The sequence below is a fragment of the Pygoscelis adeliae genome, unplaced genomic scaffold (assembly GCF_000699105.1).
Source record: "Pygoscelis adeliae isolate BGI_AS28 unplaced genomic scaffold, ASM69910v1 Scaffold242, whole genome shotgun sequence".
In the NCBI taxonomy this organism is placed as follows: domain Eukaryota; kingdom Metazoa; phylum Chordata; class Aves; order Sphenisciformes; family Spheniscidae; genus Pygoscelis; species Pygoscelis adeliae.
In genome coordinates, this window is record NW_008824369.1 from 2,043,401 (window position 1) to 2,059,424 (window position 16,024).

Here is a 16,024-nt window from a genome sequence, read left to right on the forward strand (position 1 = left end):
TGGCTGTGCCCTTTGTTAAGAAGATAACGAGGACAAGGCCAACGCTGCCAATTTCCTCTATTTCTATTCCCATCTGACCCTGTACCTGCCTGGGTACAGCATCACCACTGCTCCCCAGGTGAGGTAATTCACCTATCGTTTGCCCCGATGCTGTCAGGAGGCTCAGCCATTTCGCACATCACCATTTTGGGTGTTTCCAGGTTAGTGCTTCACATCCCACGAGGATGTCACCACTCAGGGACTCGCAGCCCCCTGGGGAAAGGGCTGGTGGAGAGCCGGGGCTGCGGGGATGCCCAGCTCCAGTCCACATGGACCAGCTCGTGGGGAAAAGCCCCATCTGCCCCCGAGACACGCCACCAACAGTCTTCGCCATCCAGCCGAAGCCGGGTGGGACACCCCTTTCAGTGGGTGTGGGGTGACGGGGTTGCGGGGACCACCCATCCCAGCAGCGCAGCCACAGAGCCGAGTTTCGGGTTGGATCAGCATCTTCTCCGATGTTTCGCTGCCACCCTTCTTGGTTTTCAACATGATCAAGTGAATGATGAGGGGAAATGGACGTATTATTATTATTATTACTGTTATTATATTATTATTCATTATTTTTAACATTTCAAATAAAACCATGTTGTGTTGTAAACAGAAGCTTACTCCTCAGGTCTGCCCAGCCAGTCCCAGCTAAGGTTTATGTTTGAAATGGGCTTCCACTGAAATAAAAAAACGGAGAAAATAAAAGTTAAAACCAGGACATGCACTGGCAAGCGGCGACAGCCCCGTGCGAGCCCACCCTGCGGATGGTCCTTGTCTTGCCGATGCTCCTTGGCTCCGATTATCCTTATAACTGGGTGACCGACCAGCCTTATAGCACCGTGGACATCAGGCCAGAGGCGATGAAGAGGGAAGGATACCACCCTCCTCCCAGTGTGAGTCCCTCTCTGCTTGGACAGCCTTTGCATCCTCCCCCGGGCGGGGAAGGGCTGCCCCGCTCACACCGCACAGGAGGGAGCGATGCCGCTGCATCCCCAATCCTTCTCCCACCATCCCATCCTCTAACGCACAGGAAATAAATGGGCCGAGGCTGACCTCCAGCCCTCGCCAGCAAACACACCTGCATATTCCTGAGGCAGCATCGGCCGGCTTATAACTTTCTGAAAAGTCGTAATCCACTCCAGCTGGTCGTCCTCCGTCTCGCAGGCGAAGAGGAATTTCCGATCCGGGGTGACGATGGTTATCCCGTGCTGCCAGTGGTTTCCCTGTGTGGACGGCGGGAGCCCTTCCAGGACCTTGTAGCTGTTTTCCTTGCTCCCAATAAAAACTTCCCCTCTAGCAAAGGCATCCTAGGAGGCAGTGGAGCAGTCAGGCAGGCATGATTGTGAAGGGGAGCTCTGCGTCCCAGGCAGCCAGGACACGGCTCACCCTGCACCATCCAGAAGCCCCATCAGCAAAGTGCAATAGCCAAACACCGAAAGCACCAGCCACCCCACAAAGCCTCACTCCAGCTCCTCCCAGGGGCACCCATGATATGGGACCAACACCAGGGATCCAAAATTCAGCTGCAGAAAAATCTGCAGCTGATGCACAGGGTTTCCAAAGCATTTTTGGTGAATATCTGTGCATGGGGCTACTGCACGCTGGACACCAGGCAGATCCACCGAGCAGTGATGGCTCAGTGCCCTCTTGGCTCTCCCACCAGCCTGAGCTTCACTACATACTATTATTATTATTATTATTATTATTATTATTACTATTATTATTATTATTGCAGATAATTCCCAACAGACAGCCCAGGCACCTTCAGCTTACCAGGGGATCTTTGAAATACATGAGCCGTCGGTCATCCATGGTGAACCATCGCTTCTTGAATCCCTCTGTTTGCTGAAGTCAGAAAATGCCAGATCACACACCAAAGCAGCACAGCTCCCTGCTCACCGGGCATGACCCAGGAGTATCAAGGCACTCGGAGGAGCCCGATGGGCTGGGGGAGTTGGGGACAGGCAGCTTCTGGGCCACCGCGAGCCACCACAGCCAGGCTCTGGGCCAGCTATACCAGGTAAGCTTGCAGGAATGGGCAGTGAGAGGGGAGATGGAGTGGTTGGTCTGCGAAGTGGTTCTGGATTTTTTAACGTTTGCTTCCAGGTGGGGAATGTGTATTAATGCATTCACGGTGTTAAGGCTTTGCCTCTCCAGCGAGGGTGGGTTTGTGCCACCAGCAGACCCTTCTCAGCACCATACAGAGCAAGACTCATGTTTAGAGGGACTGCAGAAACATTTTATATCCTACCTTTGGCCCAGTTTTCTCCATGTACCCTTCCTTCAGGTAGTTTCTAGAAAGCTTTGGCACCAGCTGGAGCAACCAGAGAGAAAAGAGAGCAGCGTCAGATGGAGGGAGCTGGGGGTGTCACCAGGCGTGCAGGGCTGGGCTGGGGGGTCATTGGAAGGAAAGCGCACGCCGAGCTCGCCCGCGGCCCCGTGCCCACCCAACACAGCTCTGCCTGAACATTTCGGTCCCACTTCTCCAAAGTCCTCAGAAGAGGCTAGTGCAGAAACATGAAGCATCTTTGAACACTGCCAGCAAAGCAACCAGCCTCCAGGAGAAGCCCCTGGGCCAAATCCCACTTCACCAGTCAGCTCTGGTGATGCATCTCCTCCACCAGACGCAGTTGGAGCTCCTCACGTAAGCCCCAAAGTATAATTTGCCTTTAAAACCCCATTAACACATGCTGCCTGCAGATATTGCTGACAACAGTTACCAGCACCAGGGATATTTTTAACGCTGCTTAGTGAAGATGAGCCTGTAGCTGTGAGATCTTTGCAGATGCCTCTAAAAGCCTCATGAGAGATGATGAGTCTCACCAAAAATGGGGCTGACAAGCCCGGCCAAGTGCCGCTCTGCCTCCCTGCCCCTGCTCCTGCCTTTCATTTAAACAGGTTATTAACGGCTCCACTTGCCAAACTGCAGTCCCGCAACACCTAACTCTGCCCAACAGCAGCTCTGGTCAAGCAGGCGTGTGCTTGTAGGGCAAAGACACCCCAAAATAGAGCAGCCCAAAGAATCACACAGCCGCTCCACAGCAGCCGGGAGCATCTTCATTTTGGACACTTCGTCGCAGGCAGCAAAGGGCTCTGCAGCATTCGCAGCCCCAGCATTTGGTTCCCAGGACAAGGCTGAGGACACTTTGCTAAGCAAGGAGCTCATCACCCTCAGCTCGGAGAGGTTCCTCCACCCTGGAGATGGGTCCCCGAAGCATTCTTTGGAGAGCCTCGCTCCCTGGGAGCTGCAGAGGCAGCCTGGGCATCCTTAGGGTGGTGTGAGCAATTTATACCTCTCTACTGCATTTAACCTGGCTCCTGTTTAAATTTAACATCTTTTCATCTCTCTGGCAGGGAAAAGGAACCACAAATTAGAGGCATATGATGGCAACACCCAGGACCGAGCTACCTCGCGTACATAACGCAATCTCTGCAGAGTTGTCCCCAAGCTGAATGCTCCAAGGGGTTGTGCTCATGAATTAAACCTCGCTAAACGTTACACTCCTCTGTTTTCCTCCGAAGAATAATTGATGAGAAGGGGATGATAAGTAAAAGTATAGTTTATCTCCCATCAACACTGTCAGGGGGTGAGCATGTACACCCTCTCACCAACCGCTGGACAAATGGCAACTCTGTTAAGGTCTGTGGGTTTTTTTGGGGCAATTTGATTCAGATGTGTCAACCAACTTTAACAGAAGTAGAGGATATGGAGAGGGGGATAAATGATTAAGGAAAGTATATGCTGCACAGCGATTGTACGAGCCAGCTAACGAGGCTCTTACGGTTTTTTTTGTATTTGCCCAGTTTAACTTATCAGAAAATGGTCTGAAGTCCCTCATGCCAAGGATCACCAGCTGTAGGACCATTCTTCTTTCTCCTCCCCTCATTCTCCCCAGGAGATTAGGATGATCTGGGGCAGCTGATGTTGGTGCATGGGTCCAACGGGAAGGCTTTGGCTCCAGTGGGTCCTTGGGGTGCATGGGTAGCCGCAAGACAGAGCCACCGGGCAGCCCAGAGCCAGCCCCAGACCACCACTGGGCCCCTCCCAGGTAATTAACAGAAGGCAGGTAATGCAGTTAGATTTCAAAATCTACGAAGTCAAGGAGGTAACAGAGTAACCAACAACAAAAAGTCCAGAACCAGTGACATTACACAGCAATTGCAATACAAGACACTTACAGTCAGCTTGCACTAATACAGCCTCTAGTATTATATTAGCAAAAGATAATGCAATCAGCAGTCCCAGCTCCCAGAAAATGCAAGGCAGAGATTCATAAGACAGGCTGCATCGGCCTGCACACAAGAACTCATCCCAGAGGCTTGGATACGGCGCCGACACTCTTTTGCCTTCAACTTTTCTACCTTCCAGCCTTTGTTTCAGCTTTTGATATTATAGCAATAATCCTTAAGAAAGACACTTACGGCTTCTGTACGCGTGACAGCGCTGGAGTTACTCATACGCACGACTCACATTTTGAGTGTGAACATGTGCATGCACACACGCACACGGTTTCCAAGGCTGGATGTTGGTAACAGGTGCTGCACGTGGGCTCTACAGCCCACCACAATAATTTCAGCCCAGTAACTGCAAAACACTCTGAAGGATGGAGCACTCTCCAAGCCTTCCAGCTTGGTAACAAGATGCTAAAAATGAGCAAGAGAAGAAAAAAAAAAAACAACCGCAGGAAAACTCACATCAACATCGCTGGCTCCAGGGAATGCCACTTGTAAGTAATGAAAACGCGCTGCCCGGATGGCGTTGAACCAATCCACTATTTCCTAATAACAAAAAAGAAAAGCATAGTGAGTAACGTAGTCTGCACATAAAATAACGTGATCCTGCTGCGTTTCGTCTCTCCCATCACTTTGTCCCAAGTGACAGAGCGCAGTTTAGCGGCAGTCCTAAAAAAAAAAAAACCAAAAACACCAGACATAAAAGAGGGCAGCAAACGGGTGAAGGATGGGGAACATCCAGCCACTGTCCCAGGCTTCAAGACATGCATGGAGCTCTGCAGACCCCAGTGAGCACCAAGGGGCTTTCTGCAGAGGGAAGGATTTAAGCATGTCTCTGAACTGGCAAAACCAGCATGAAATCAGGATTTGAGATATCGAGCCCAGCGTTGAGTTTGACCCTATAAACATTGCTCGGCTCGCGGTGGCTGGGTGCAAAGCCAGCCCGACACCCCTGCAGCCAGCCCACCACCACCCCCTGCCTGCCCGGTCCCTCCGGCAGCCACAAGCTGACTGTGCGCAGGACGTGAGAGGAATGCCTGAATCCCACCCAAATTTTGAGGCCTTAGCAACATATTTCAGTGTTTTGCTAAAAGAGTGGCCAATTGTCTGTTTATCTTTGGACTCCAGTCTATCAGTCATATCCATGAGTCCTCTAGGGACAGCCACAGTGATATTGAAGTCCCAGCTCAACTCCCAGATGCTCTGGCACTTCTACCTTTCCTTGCCAGAAATCTCTCTCTAGTTTTTTGGTGGTTTCTTTTCCCTCTGAAATAGTTGCTTTATAACTTACTTGTTTTTAAACTCATCTGTTCATTTGTCTCTGGTGAGACCCTCAGACCTTGTGCTGCACTGGATGCCTTTTTGAAGGTTTCACTGAGAAATGTCACATTAATTTTAAGTGATCTGCACAGGGAGCTCTCAAACAACTGCCTTGTGGTCTAAAGGTATGGGCAAAGGAAAGGCACGTTGGAAGGGAGACGTAACAGCTGCCCACACCAGGATGCTGAGCTGCGGGGAGATGGATGCTGAACTATCTGGCTGTCATTAATGCACATTAAGCTTCACACATCAGGGACAGGTTCAATGAGCCAGACTTGATCCTAAAATAAACACTGTCAAGCTTTCAGGTGAGGTTGCTGTAGCGTAGGAAAGACCATACCAAAGTAGAAGTCGGCCTTCAGTAAGATTTAAAGTTTTTTATGCTTTAAAAATGATTGGGGGGCGGCGGAAGGCTCTTATGCGTAATTTTTGAGATCTCGGTTTTAAGGAGTCGCATTTGAGGTATCTCAAAAATGGTCTAACGTGGCAAACAGCCACCCTTTAAAAGTTCAAACGCTTTGCTTTGGCTTGTTAATCTACTTCAAGTTGAAGGGGAAAAAAAAAAACCCCAAACCTGTAATAGGACATACACAAACAATGTTTTGGAAAACTCTGACCTGCTTGTCTGAGGTTTTACTTACTTATCACTTGCTTTCCTATGCTAAGCAGCTAAGCAGACCCCAGATAGCAGCACAAAGAGGATCAGCAAGTGGAACTGGCTCCTGAAGTTAGTGATGACCAAACCAGGCTGGAGGTAATGAAAAATAAGCTGTAACATTAAAATGTTGATATTTCGTACAGTCACCAACTGGATGGAGATATAGATATAGATATATATATATATATGCAGGTCTCCTTGAACGTGATGTGAGATAGGGTTTCACCCTGCAGAAGAGCAGAGGCTGAAATCCTCGTTGACTTCCAACAGTCAATTGCTTCTCGGAGTATTGACCGTCCATCGCTGGAGGAAGGGGCACCACCACCTTTCTTTATACAAACCTGTACCTGCGTATGGAAAGCCAGGAGGCTCAGTTGCTAAATTTTTTCTGTGTGTATAATTATGAACAATGCCACAGATAGATAGAGTGAGGAGATTATATCTGATGTATTAAAAATGTATTAAAACAACATTAAACTGCTCAGTGTTTTCAGATGGGAAGGTGTCATCTCATTAGCTCGTTAGCAGAGATTCCTTTCACTGATTTATGTCTCAGAGCAAGCCGAGAAAATAACTACTGCCTGCACCTCTGCAAATGGCTTTTCCAGGCCCTCAACTGCCTCCTGGTCTGCTTGCAGTGCCACCGCAGACTCCCCCTCCGCATGCCACCTTGGTATCTCTCCATCCTGCACCAGAGCCACCCACATTGCCGTGGCAGTCTCAGACTGACAACCCCAGATAAAAATGCAACTGCTTCTCACTGTACCTCCTGCTTATCAATCCCTGGGGCTCCAGGAATGAGCCCCTCTGTTACAGCTCCTCCTGCTGCTGATCGATCCCCTCACGCCACCTCTTCCCATCCTGAAAGCTCCTGGTGCGGCTCAGGAAAGGAGGAGCACTGGGGAAGAGCATTTTGCTAATTTGTCCAAAGAATATCCAAAGATCTTGATTTGCACCCTAAAGAGTGGCCTTTCCTGGAGATTCAGCTCACCTCTGAGCATCCTAAGGGCGATGGTAACACCACAGATGGCAGCAGCACACTGCAGCTTTCTGAGCTGCTCCTGCTGTGGCTTCCAGGAGAAGTCCTGCAGAGGGAGCTTCAGCCCTAGGCAGGAGCTCAGAGTGGTCGGAAATCCACTTCTGCAGCTTTCCTGCCTCCCACGCCCAGATGGAGGTCTGGGGGCAGGTAAAGGCTGGTTCCAGCCTTGTGCCCACGGGAGGGACAGCCTCCGCAAGAAGCACCAGTTCAGGTGCCTCCAGGACACGGGACAGTCTGCACGGAGGAGTCACCCCACGCTGAGGATCGGTCTCAAGCTCCGACGGGTGCCTGAGCTTCACCCCAGCTGGCTCAGTATGTCTGGTGGTGGGTAAGTGCTAACAAGGGACCGCAAGAACATCCTTTAAAATGGACACAGCCCAACACACACCTTGCCCTGCCCCTCCAGGTGCCTGCTGTTATTAGACACACACATCACAAAAGCACCCAGATATGCCCATTTTGAGCAGGGTGCTGGGGCTGGTTTCAGTCTCTCGTTTGCTGTCAGGACACACCAAGGAGCTGATGAAGCCACCAGGCTGAGGTCACGCAGGAACTACATCTCCAGCCAAGTCGCATGATGCTATCCCATCCTGTGAAGCTCTGGGGCAGCAGCATGGCTACCTGCTTCGTCCGTCCGTCTTTTATCCCTTTGGGTCCCTTACTCCAGCAAATGCCGCCGGGGCGGCAGGGCTCTCTCAGCTGTTTTAGGGGTTGAATAAGCACACGTGAGATTGTCCCATCCGAGAGATAAGCCCGCTTCCTTCTGGGGTATTGCAGCAGAAGAGCCAAGTGGAGAACAGCATGAGATGCTCTGGATTACTGCCGAGCTCCTCAGCGGAAAAAAAAACAAACCCAAACCCTGCCCTGGTGGGAGGCCAGACAGATCAGTGACAGGATTAGGCACGGAGGGATCAAACCCCAGAAATATGAGACAGGAGCCTAAGTCAGGCTCGAGCACTTTGGAAAGGGGAGAGGCAGCACCTCTGGGGTACAAGGGGACACCCTGGGCCTGCTGGGGGAGTACGGGAAGGAGCAAAGGGCAGCAGGGGACCGCAGGTGAGTCCCGGGGCTGCCTCCGGTCCCAAGGGGTGGTAGCTTACCCCAGAGGGTGTGATCTTCTTGCAGCCCTTGCTCAGCCGAAGGGTCAGACCAATTTCAGGGAAGTCGAAAGAAATTCAACCTGGGCGTTATCAGATGGCATCAGAACACGTCCTGCCAAACCACCGACACGAAGGCAGGAGCAACCACCTGTGACCTGTGAGACCGCTCCTTCCACGAGCCCCCAGCAGAAAGCTCAACATTTGAAACCCCAAAACCAAATAACAGTAAAACTCACTCCACTCCTTGCAGCTGGGCTGAGTGGACCACCAAAGCCCAGCAAACCACAGACACAGGCACAACAGTGGGATGTAGCTTTCACAGTAAAGAGCTTCTTCCTCTTATTTCGGTTTAAATTGTGGCCAGGGAGGTACCTGAGAGCGACCTGAGCGATACTTTGCTGTGCTAAAGCAGCCCCTGGTGACGAGCGGTGCCTACTCCACACCATGAGACTTGCACATCCCACCAGGCAGAGCCGATGGAGGGGAGGGTAAATTCGGGAGCAGCCCAGCCAGAGCAGTTCCCCAGGACCCTCAAACGCATGGAGCAAGACCCCATGGTGCTGCAGGGTGTGAGAGGCCAGGCCAGGCTGACCATCTGTTATGCATGTCTATTGTGTGCATATACACATGTGTGTGGATGCATATTATGTGCACATTTCTGTGCATGTACAAAACCAGGCGATGCCAGTAATTAACCCAACCTGACGCTAATTTCCTCCTGCCAGGAGCGCCTGCATTACACAGGAACCGCAACCAGCCTCTGCTGCGCAGCCCTGCGAGCACGAGAGGCATCATCCAGCTCCACTGCACCTGGAGCCTGAGCGGCAGCAGCGGCGAGATCAGCTTTGCTCACCCGCAACTGAAGAATATCTGGTTTTGGTGGCATTATTGGCTTATACAGTCTGGAGAGGAGCAACTCTTCTATGAGCACAGACTGCTTATCCCTCGCAGGGCTGCCTGGCTCGCCGTGCCTGGGTGAACAGCTGGGAATGGTCTGTGCACCAAGACAATTCCGCAAATCCCTGCTGTGCCGGTCCACGAGGGATTGCCCCCAGAAAGCCTCTCTGAGACACAGGGTGCTGAACAGGATGTAACATCAAAGGGTGAAAGCACCATGATGGCCAGAGGAAAGCAGATGCGACGTGAACATGACAGCTTTAGGCTCTGATTTTGTGGCCACTCCAGGGCTGCTGATATTTTATGGGGAACCCCAAATATTTGGGGGAGGGAAGAAAGGAGGAAAGAGATGAAAGTAAGGCTGTGAGATAGCACCCCTGCAAACTCACCCAGGTCCGCTCTCTGCACGGACACCAGTCCATGGAGACAAGACCCATGGGGCAGCGTGGTGACTGTCGCTGTTCTTCACGGTGGCCCCACAGGCTGGGACCCCTCTGACACTCTCCAGGAGGGCTGGGACCCCCCTCACTGCCCTGGCCTCCGTGCCCTGCTGTCCTCCTGTGGCAAACGACCACCCCAGACCCATGAGCCCTCTTCTTCACACTTCCCTTCAGATGCACGAGGGCATCGAAGCAAGGGGATTTATTTCAATACAAACATGCAGATTTGCCTTTTAGAAAGTACAAGACAGGCAGAGAAATAACCAGTTCCTCATTTCTCCCACAACCCAGTTCGCTCCCCTTTTGCGAGTCCTTAGATCCAGTCTGCTCACCTTTCGTTGCTCTGTTCACCCCGTCTCCTTCTCCGGGCACCAAGGGGCCTGCCTTAAAAATGTCTCTGCCCCTACATCTAGTTGCAAGCAGAGGAACACCAATTCCTTCCATTTGCATCTCGTTATTTAGAAGACATGGTTTGCAACCTTCTGGCTTGGAAGGACACGACAAACACGCTCAAAGCTGGTTGTGCATCCCGTACCCCCATCCCTCCCACATCCCCCAGCAATGCCCAGCTCAGTTGGAGCCTGGTGTGCCACAGGCTGGCTCTGAGCAGCATCAGCCCCCAGGACCACAGCCCAACCCTTCTTGTTACCTCCGCGCTCTCACCTTGCCATCTTCGTGATAGACAAAGATGTTCCTTGTGCTATTGTCCTTCAAGTAAGTGATCTGCAGTCCATGTGGGTTCCCAATTTTTGCAGGCTGGAAAGTCGCATTTAGATGTTCAATCTTCATAATTGCTTTGGGTTCTTTTGCCTGGAAAACACACCTGAGTGAGCAAACACCTGAGAATTGGCTTTCAAACCAGAAAGCAGTTCACTTGGTCAGAAAAAACTCCTGATTGAGGCCATTAGCTAAAAAAACCAACCCCCAGCCCACAAAACTGCCTGGTGATGAGATATCAGAGACTTTGCTCGGGCGGCAATAAGTGCTTTCTGCCAGCCTAGGAGAATGCTCTGCTCTTCTGTGAAATTCAGTAGAGTTCAAGGGGAGAAAGGTTTCAGCCCAGAAGCAAGATGGACAGGCCAGGTCTCATGATAGGATGTTGTGCTATAAAGACAAGCATCTTCACCATGCCTCCTGTCTCTGCCTCTGTTCAACTGTCTCCTGACCCCTAGGTCTCCTTACCTAATGATAAGTGACCAGCATTTACAGCAGGATGAGCACTATCAAAGAAGAGAGAAAACCACTCAGCCAGACATAAAAAATGCAGACTGCTCACTAACAGGCCAGGATGCTTTCTGTATCTCAAGCACCCACAGCCAGTTCATCCTTGCTTGAGAAGATGGCAGATTATCCCCCTTGCCAATGTCAGACCTGGGTGCTAGGCTGACAGAGAGCACCACGCCCATGTCCCCGCCAGTCCCATCCTCTCACATGAGCCATTGGCTTCTGACTCTGCTCCTCCATCTGCCCTCCAAACTGGGTACTTTCTTTTCAGAGCGACAAATATACAACTTACAGCCCACCTCTTGGGTGGATTAGCCCAACGGTGAGCCTGGATCAGGCCCTCCCAGGCACCAATCCCACCTGCACCCTCTGTGGCAGGTCACTTGAACTTTATAGCTCGGTTGTCTTCCTACAAAACATCTCTAGAAGTTTACCACCCTTTCAGGACTGCACTGAGAAGCGAACTAGCAAGCGTGAATAAAACGCTTGCTAAATCCCAAAAAATAAAGATTAGACTCTTGGTAAGACCAGTTTCAGGGCACAGCCAGGGGCCAGCAGAAGATCATGTGGTGGTGCCGTGGTCTCCAGCACCACACGGAAGTCCCTGAGCTGGCGGAGATGCTAGGACTGCTTTGGGAACTTGGGGACTTGCCGTGGACACACAGCTGCCATGGGTGACCACAGTGGGGAAATCCCAGCAAAGAGGACACGTCTAGACAGCACCATTTCCACCACAGCTATGGTCAACAACAAAGCAAAGCGGCTTTAAACTACCGGAGCAGTCAATAGTGACTGAATGGGGGCTGCGGGGACTTTCACTTCTCCCTTGGTAATGACTGGCTCTCTCCTGTCCACGAAATGCAATTGCACCACACCAAGCTGAAGGAGAAGACAGCACTATCGAAGCTGGCTGCCGGGCGTGGAGAAGTGTGACTGGATGTTCACCTCCTCTGCACGGCGTGGCTCATCATGACACCACAATTGCATCAACTGCTTGAGAAAACTGGCTGGTGGCTCAGTCTGCGCTGCTCTCAGCTGCGATGTTCAGGGGAGGCTCAATGGTCAGAGAAAACACCCTGGCTTCCTCCATTACGTGGTGCAGAACATACACCAGAATAGTAAAGCGTCTATCCATTCATCACAAATGCAATTTTCATGGTAATAGCTCCATTTCTCACTTACAATAAATGAAATGTGCTCTGGGGAAAAAGACAAATGCTTCCACCGCTTGACGCTGGAACAGAAAACCAGGGGGCTTTTCCTCTGGATTGCTTGCCATGCTATGCAAAGGAGGTTTCAGACCCCAGTGACCACTATGAGGTGGTGATACCTTCATCACAAGCTACTCACAAATATGAAACCCACATCAGCTGGATGATGCAGAGCCAGAGCTGAGAAAAACTCCTTCATTGGTGGTTTAAGAAAAGCCTTATTGGCTCAACAGAGCAGGAACGTGTAAAATGGCCAGTTAGGTTGTCTCACCATGACAGTGGTGGTGGACCGAGAGCAAACCCTACTGAAAACACTGGTAAGCTGTACCTGGCACCCTTGTCCTGGAGTAATCAGGGACTCAATGCTTATGAAAGCTGTAAAACTATAAATAAAATGGTGGCCTAGGAATTACTTGTTCGAAGATGCTCTTACAGTTGTGGTCCCCCGTCCACATACAGCAATCCCAGGTACTCACGTCATTTTTGTTGAAGTACTTCAGTGCACCTTCCCTCTCCGATAACACGAATTTTCGGCTTAAGAATTGCCCGTTGTCGCGTCCTCTCTTCCACAGAAATCCTTCTCGGTACCCTGCAGCAGAAAGCAATTGCTGAGAACCGGGGATAAAACACTGTATTTAAAAAAAGAGATAGGGTAAAGAAAAGGAGAAGAGCTTCGACTTCAAAACCAAGCAGACCGAATGTGTGGCTGGGTTGCTCAAGACATGAACAAAACATGTCTTCTTCAGATTTGCCCTTCTCACTCCACTCTTGCTCTTTTCCAACAGCTTGAGCTTCACAGATGTCCCCGCTCTGACACCGCAATGTGGCAGGCAAAGGGGGATTTCCACCGTGCATCCCATGCCACAACACAGGCAAAGACGTGAGGAGCAGGGCTGTGTCCCTGCCACAGCTCCCAGCACCAGGGATGCTGCTCAACTTACTTAAGTAGCACTTTTGCAGCAAGGGAAAGGCAGGCGAGATCTGTTCTCCTGTGTTGATGCTGCTAAAAAATTAAAAATGGGGTGTGTGCATGCAGGGAAAGTCGTTCAGGGTGGATGGCTGTATCATAGCAAGCCACAAATAATGTCTTTCATACGGAAAAAGGGGAAAACGCTTGCAGTTCCTCCCACTGACTTCAGGGCACTTTGGTTCAGAAAGGCGCTGAGCCAGACTCGGCATCCTCTCCCCTTAGAGCGGGTCCCTCCAGCCCCCAGGCACTGCGGCCAGGCAGCCTGGCTGGCCATGACGTGCCTCTTCTCTCTCCCTGGATATCAGTCCCACGGGTAGATTTGCTGCTTGGGAAGAAAGCTATTCAAAATACATGTGCTTTATTTAAAACTCAAAAGAGCCAGAGAGAGAGAAAAAAGAATCTAAAAATCTTAACTCCTCAAATCAGAAAAGCAATTACAGCTGATCACTGCCAGCACCTCCTGCAGCCTGCAGCAGCCACAACATATTTCACAAGTTTAATTGACGCCTTTATTTTAAATGCTTCAAAACAAAGAAACTCCAAGAACTGTCCAATATAAGTTTTGTGAATATTAACAGAGCAGTTTGATGGTTGTCTTCCATCTAATCAAGATATAATTATACACAAGTTCCACTGAAAAAGTGTTAGATTTCTCTCTTAGTTTCCCACTTGTTGAGATTTTTGTTATTGGCTCTCAGGAGCTAGGATTTTAAAGTTAAAAATTGTATGTTTTGTAACAACTTTCAGCTAAGTAACTAAAGTTTTTTAATACGCGAAGTGGCTCTGGAATCAGCGGGCAGCCTCTCCTTTGCCTGCCTGCGACGAACCAGTGGTGTGCAGAAATTCCTCATTCAACCTGCTTTTCACTTGTCCATCCTGATATAGGATTGATTTAAACCACAGATGAAAAGATGCAGAAAAATCCCTCAACCAGCTCCTCAACACTGACTCTATAGGTACAAGCAATATAAAATGTTTCCATGCCATAAAAACCTAAAGCACCAAAAAATGCACACAGACACACATTTAATGATCGGAAAAGACAGGAAGAAAAGAGTGATACTGACAACAGCTAAAGATGCTAACCAAAGGGAAAGTGCTCATCTAGCTACATGTACCTTTGCTGATAGTCAAAATACCAGTTTCTTCTGTCTGGACTTAACGAAACTCTGAGTCAAATACTTTCTCTAGATCCTCAAAGAGACCTTTACTGAACGCCAGGCAAAGCCGTCGACGTCTGCCATAAATGAGTGCAACGGCAAAGCCCGTGCTGCTGCTAATGCTGAACGCTAACCGCAGAGAGCACCATAAATCCGACCGACGCATCCGACGGCCGGCACGCGGGACTGCAAACAGGCTGGTAACTTAATGCAGATGGAAGCGGTGGAAATATTTAAAGCTGTCAGCAGGCTTTCCTTTGTTTCTTTGTTCTATATGGGGCATATGCTGCAGCAGGGCTGTATTTTAAAACGTGGGGCCTCACCCTGCCCCCCAGAACGGGTGTGCACTGCCACCCAGGAACCGGCACGGGTGTTTTCCATTCAGAGCCTGCAAGGATGCCCCCTCACGCGTTATTTACAGCTCGCTCGCACGAGAGAGCCAGCATAAGCAGAGCGTGCACCTCTTCCCCCCGTGAGGTCCAGCAGTCCCCGCTGCCTGCGCTCCATGAACCTACCACTCCCCGTGGCCAGGCAGACCCAGCAGCAACCGAGTCCATGTCACTGCCCAGAGACGCAGACGGGACAGCCCAAACCCTCAGTTACCCCACAGCCACGGGCAACCGGTGATGCCACAGCACTGTTCCACCTCTGAGCGCTCCCCACCCCTCCAGTGCAGGACAAGTGCTCCACCCCACGCGGAGCATCATCACCCATGTGCACCGGCAGCTGTATCCATGTACACCAGCCCAGTAACCCGGAGGACCAATACCAGCTGTATCAAAGGAACTACAGGTCTGAAGCTCTTTCTCTGGTCCACCCATCCATCCACCCAGCTTGGAAGAGACTTCCCCAAGGCCACGAGCAGAATTGGCTAATTCAGTCCATCAATTCAATCCTATCCCAACCGTGGGCTTGCTATATACTTTTTCTAGCAAAAAGACATGGCTAACCCATTGGCGGGCACTTACAGCGTCAGAAAGAAAATAACCCACAGGGAGCAGGATTATCCAAAGTCTGAGCAAGGGGAAGCAGCCAAGAAAGCCACCGAAACCCAGCCAAGGGCAGCCACATCCGACAACAGCGCAGGAGACGCCCAGGCTGATGCACCCGTATCACCGCCGCGGTAGGAATTAATTGCCGGGGAACCGAAGCTCTGACTGATTCAGAGTCAGATGCTGCTACCTGCCAGGCTGTATCAGCAAAAATGCTACATACCCTATAGCAGGCTGTACATGAGGAGCTGAAGAGCAATAATGTCTCTCTGACAGGAGACAGACAGGCAGTAGGTGATTCCTGGCTGATACATTTATAAAACGCAAGATTTGCTTAATGTGAGGCAGAGACGCTGCCGGTGCTCTGACGGCTGGTGATTGCCGACTGCTCTCGAATAGCAAAACGTTAAGCAGCTTGCTCTCACAGTGTACAGTTTAGAAACCAAGGACAGGCAGTTTCTGTTTCCCAAAGGGTGCCGGTTTTTAACGCCAAGCCAGTCGGAGCAACGGGGGAATACTTCAAAAGCCATTTCTATTCACTCCACTAAACGGCAGAGATGGCTTCAGAGCCTCTCCACTGCCTCTCCGTGGCTGACATTTGGGGAACACTAACGTCTCGTACGGAGCTGGAGAGAGCTGGGTTTGGAGAAAAGGATGTCGGTGCCAGACAAGAGAGAGGAGAGACAACGCGAGGAGGACATCTCCAAATGCAAATGCAAGGTGATGCAGAAGGAAAGGCAATCTTTTCCTTTA

At 50.7% G+C, this 16,024-nt stretch overlaps 1 protein-coding gene across 1 annotated transcript in view; it reads right to left on the reverse strand.

Annotated features, from left to right (window-relative positions):
- Positions 1 to 624: 624 nt before the first annotated feature.
- ADAP1 (ArfGAP with dual PH domains 1) overlaps positions 625 to 16,024 on the reverse strand; it is a 71,513-nt gene continuing 56,113 nt past the window's right edge. Inside the window, 7 exon segments of the mRNA XM_009320061.1 lie at positions 625 to 704; positions 1,106 to 1,334; positions 1,801 to 1,872; positions 2,279 to 2,341; positions 4,723 to 4,806; positions 10,378 to 10,524; positions 12,626 to 12,738. Of these exon segments, the coding sequence (XP_009318336.1) occupies positions 676 to 704; positions 1,106 to 1,334; positions 1,801 to 1,872; positions 2,279 to 2,341; positions 4,723 to 4,806; positions 10,378 to 10,524; positions 12,626 to 12,738 (737 nt within the window). The 3' untranslated portion in view covers positions 625 to 675.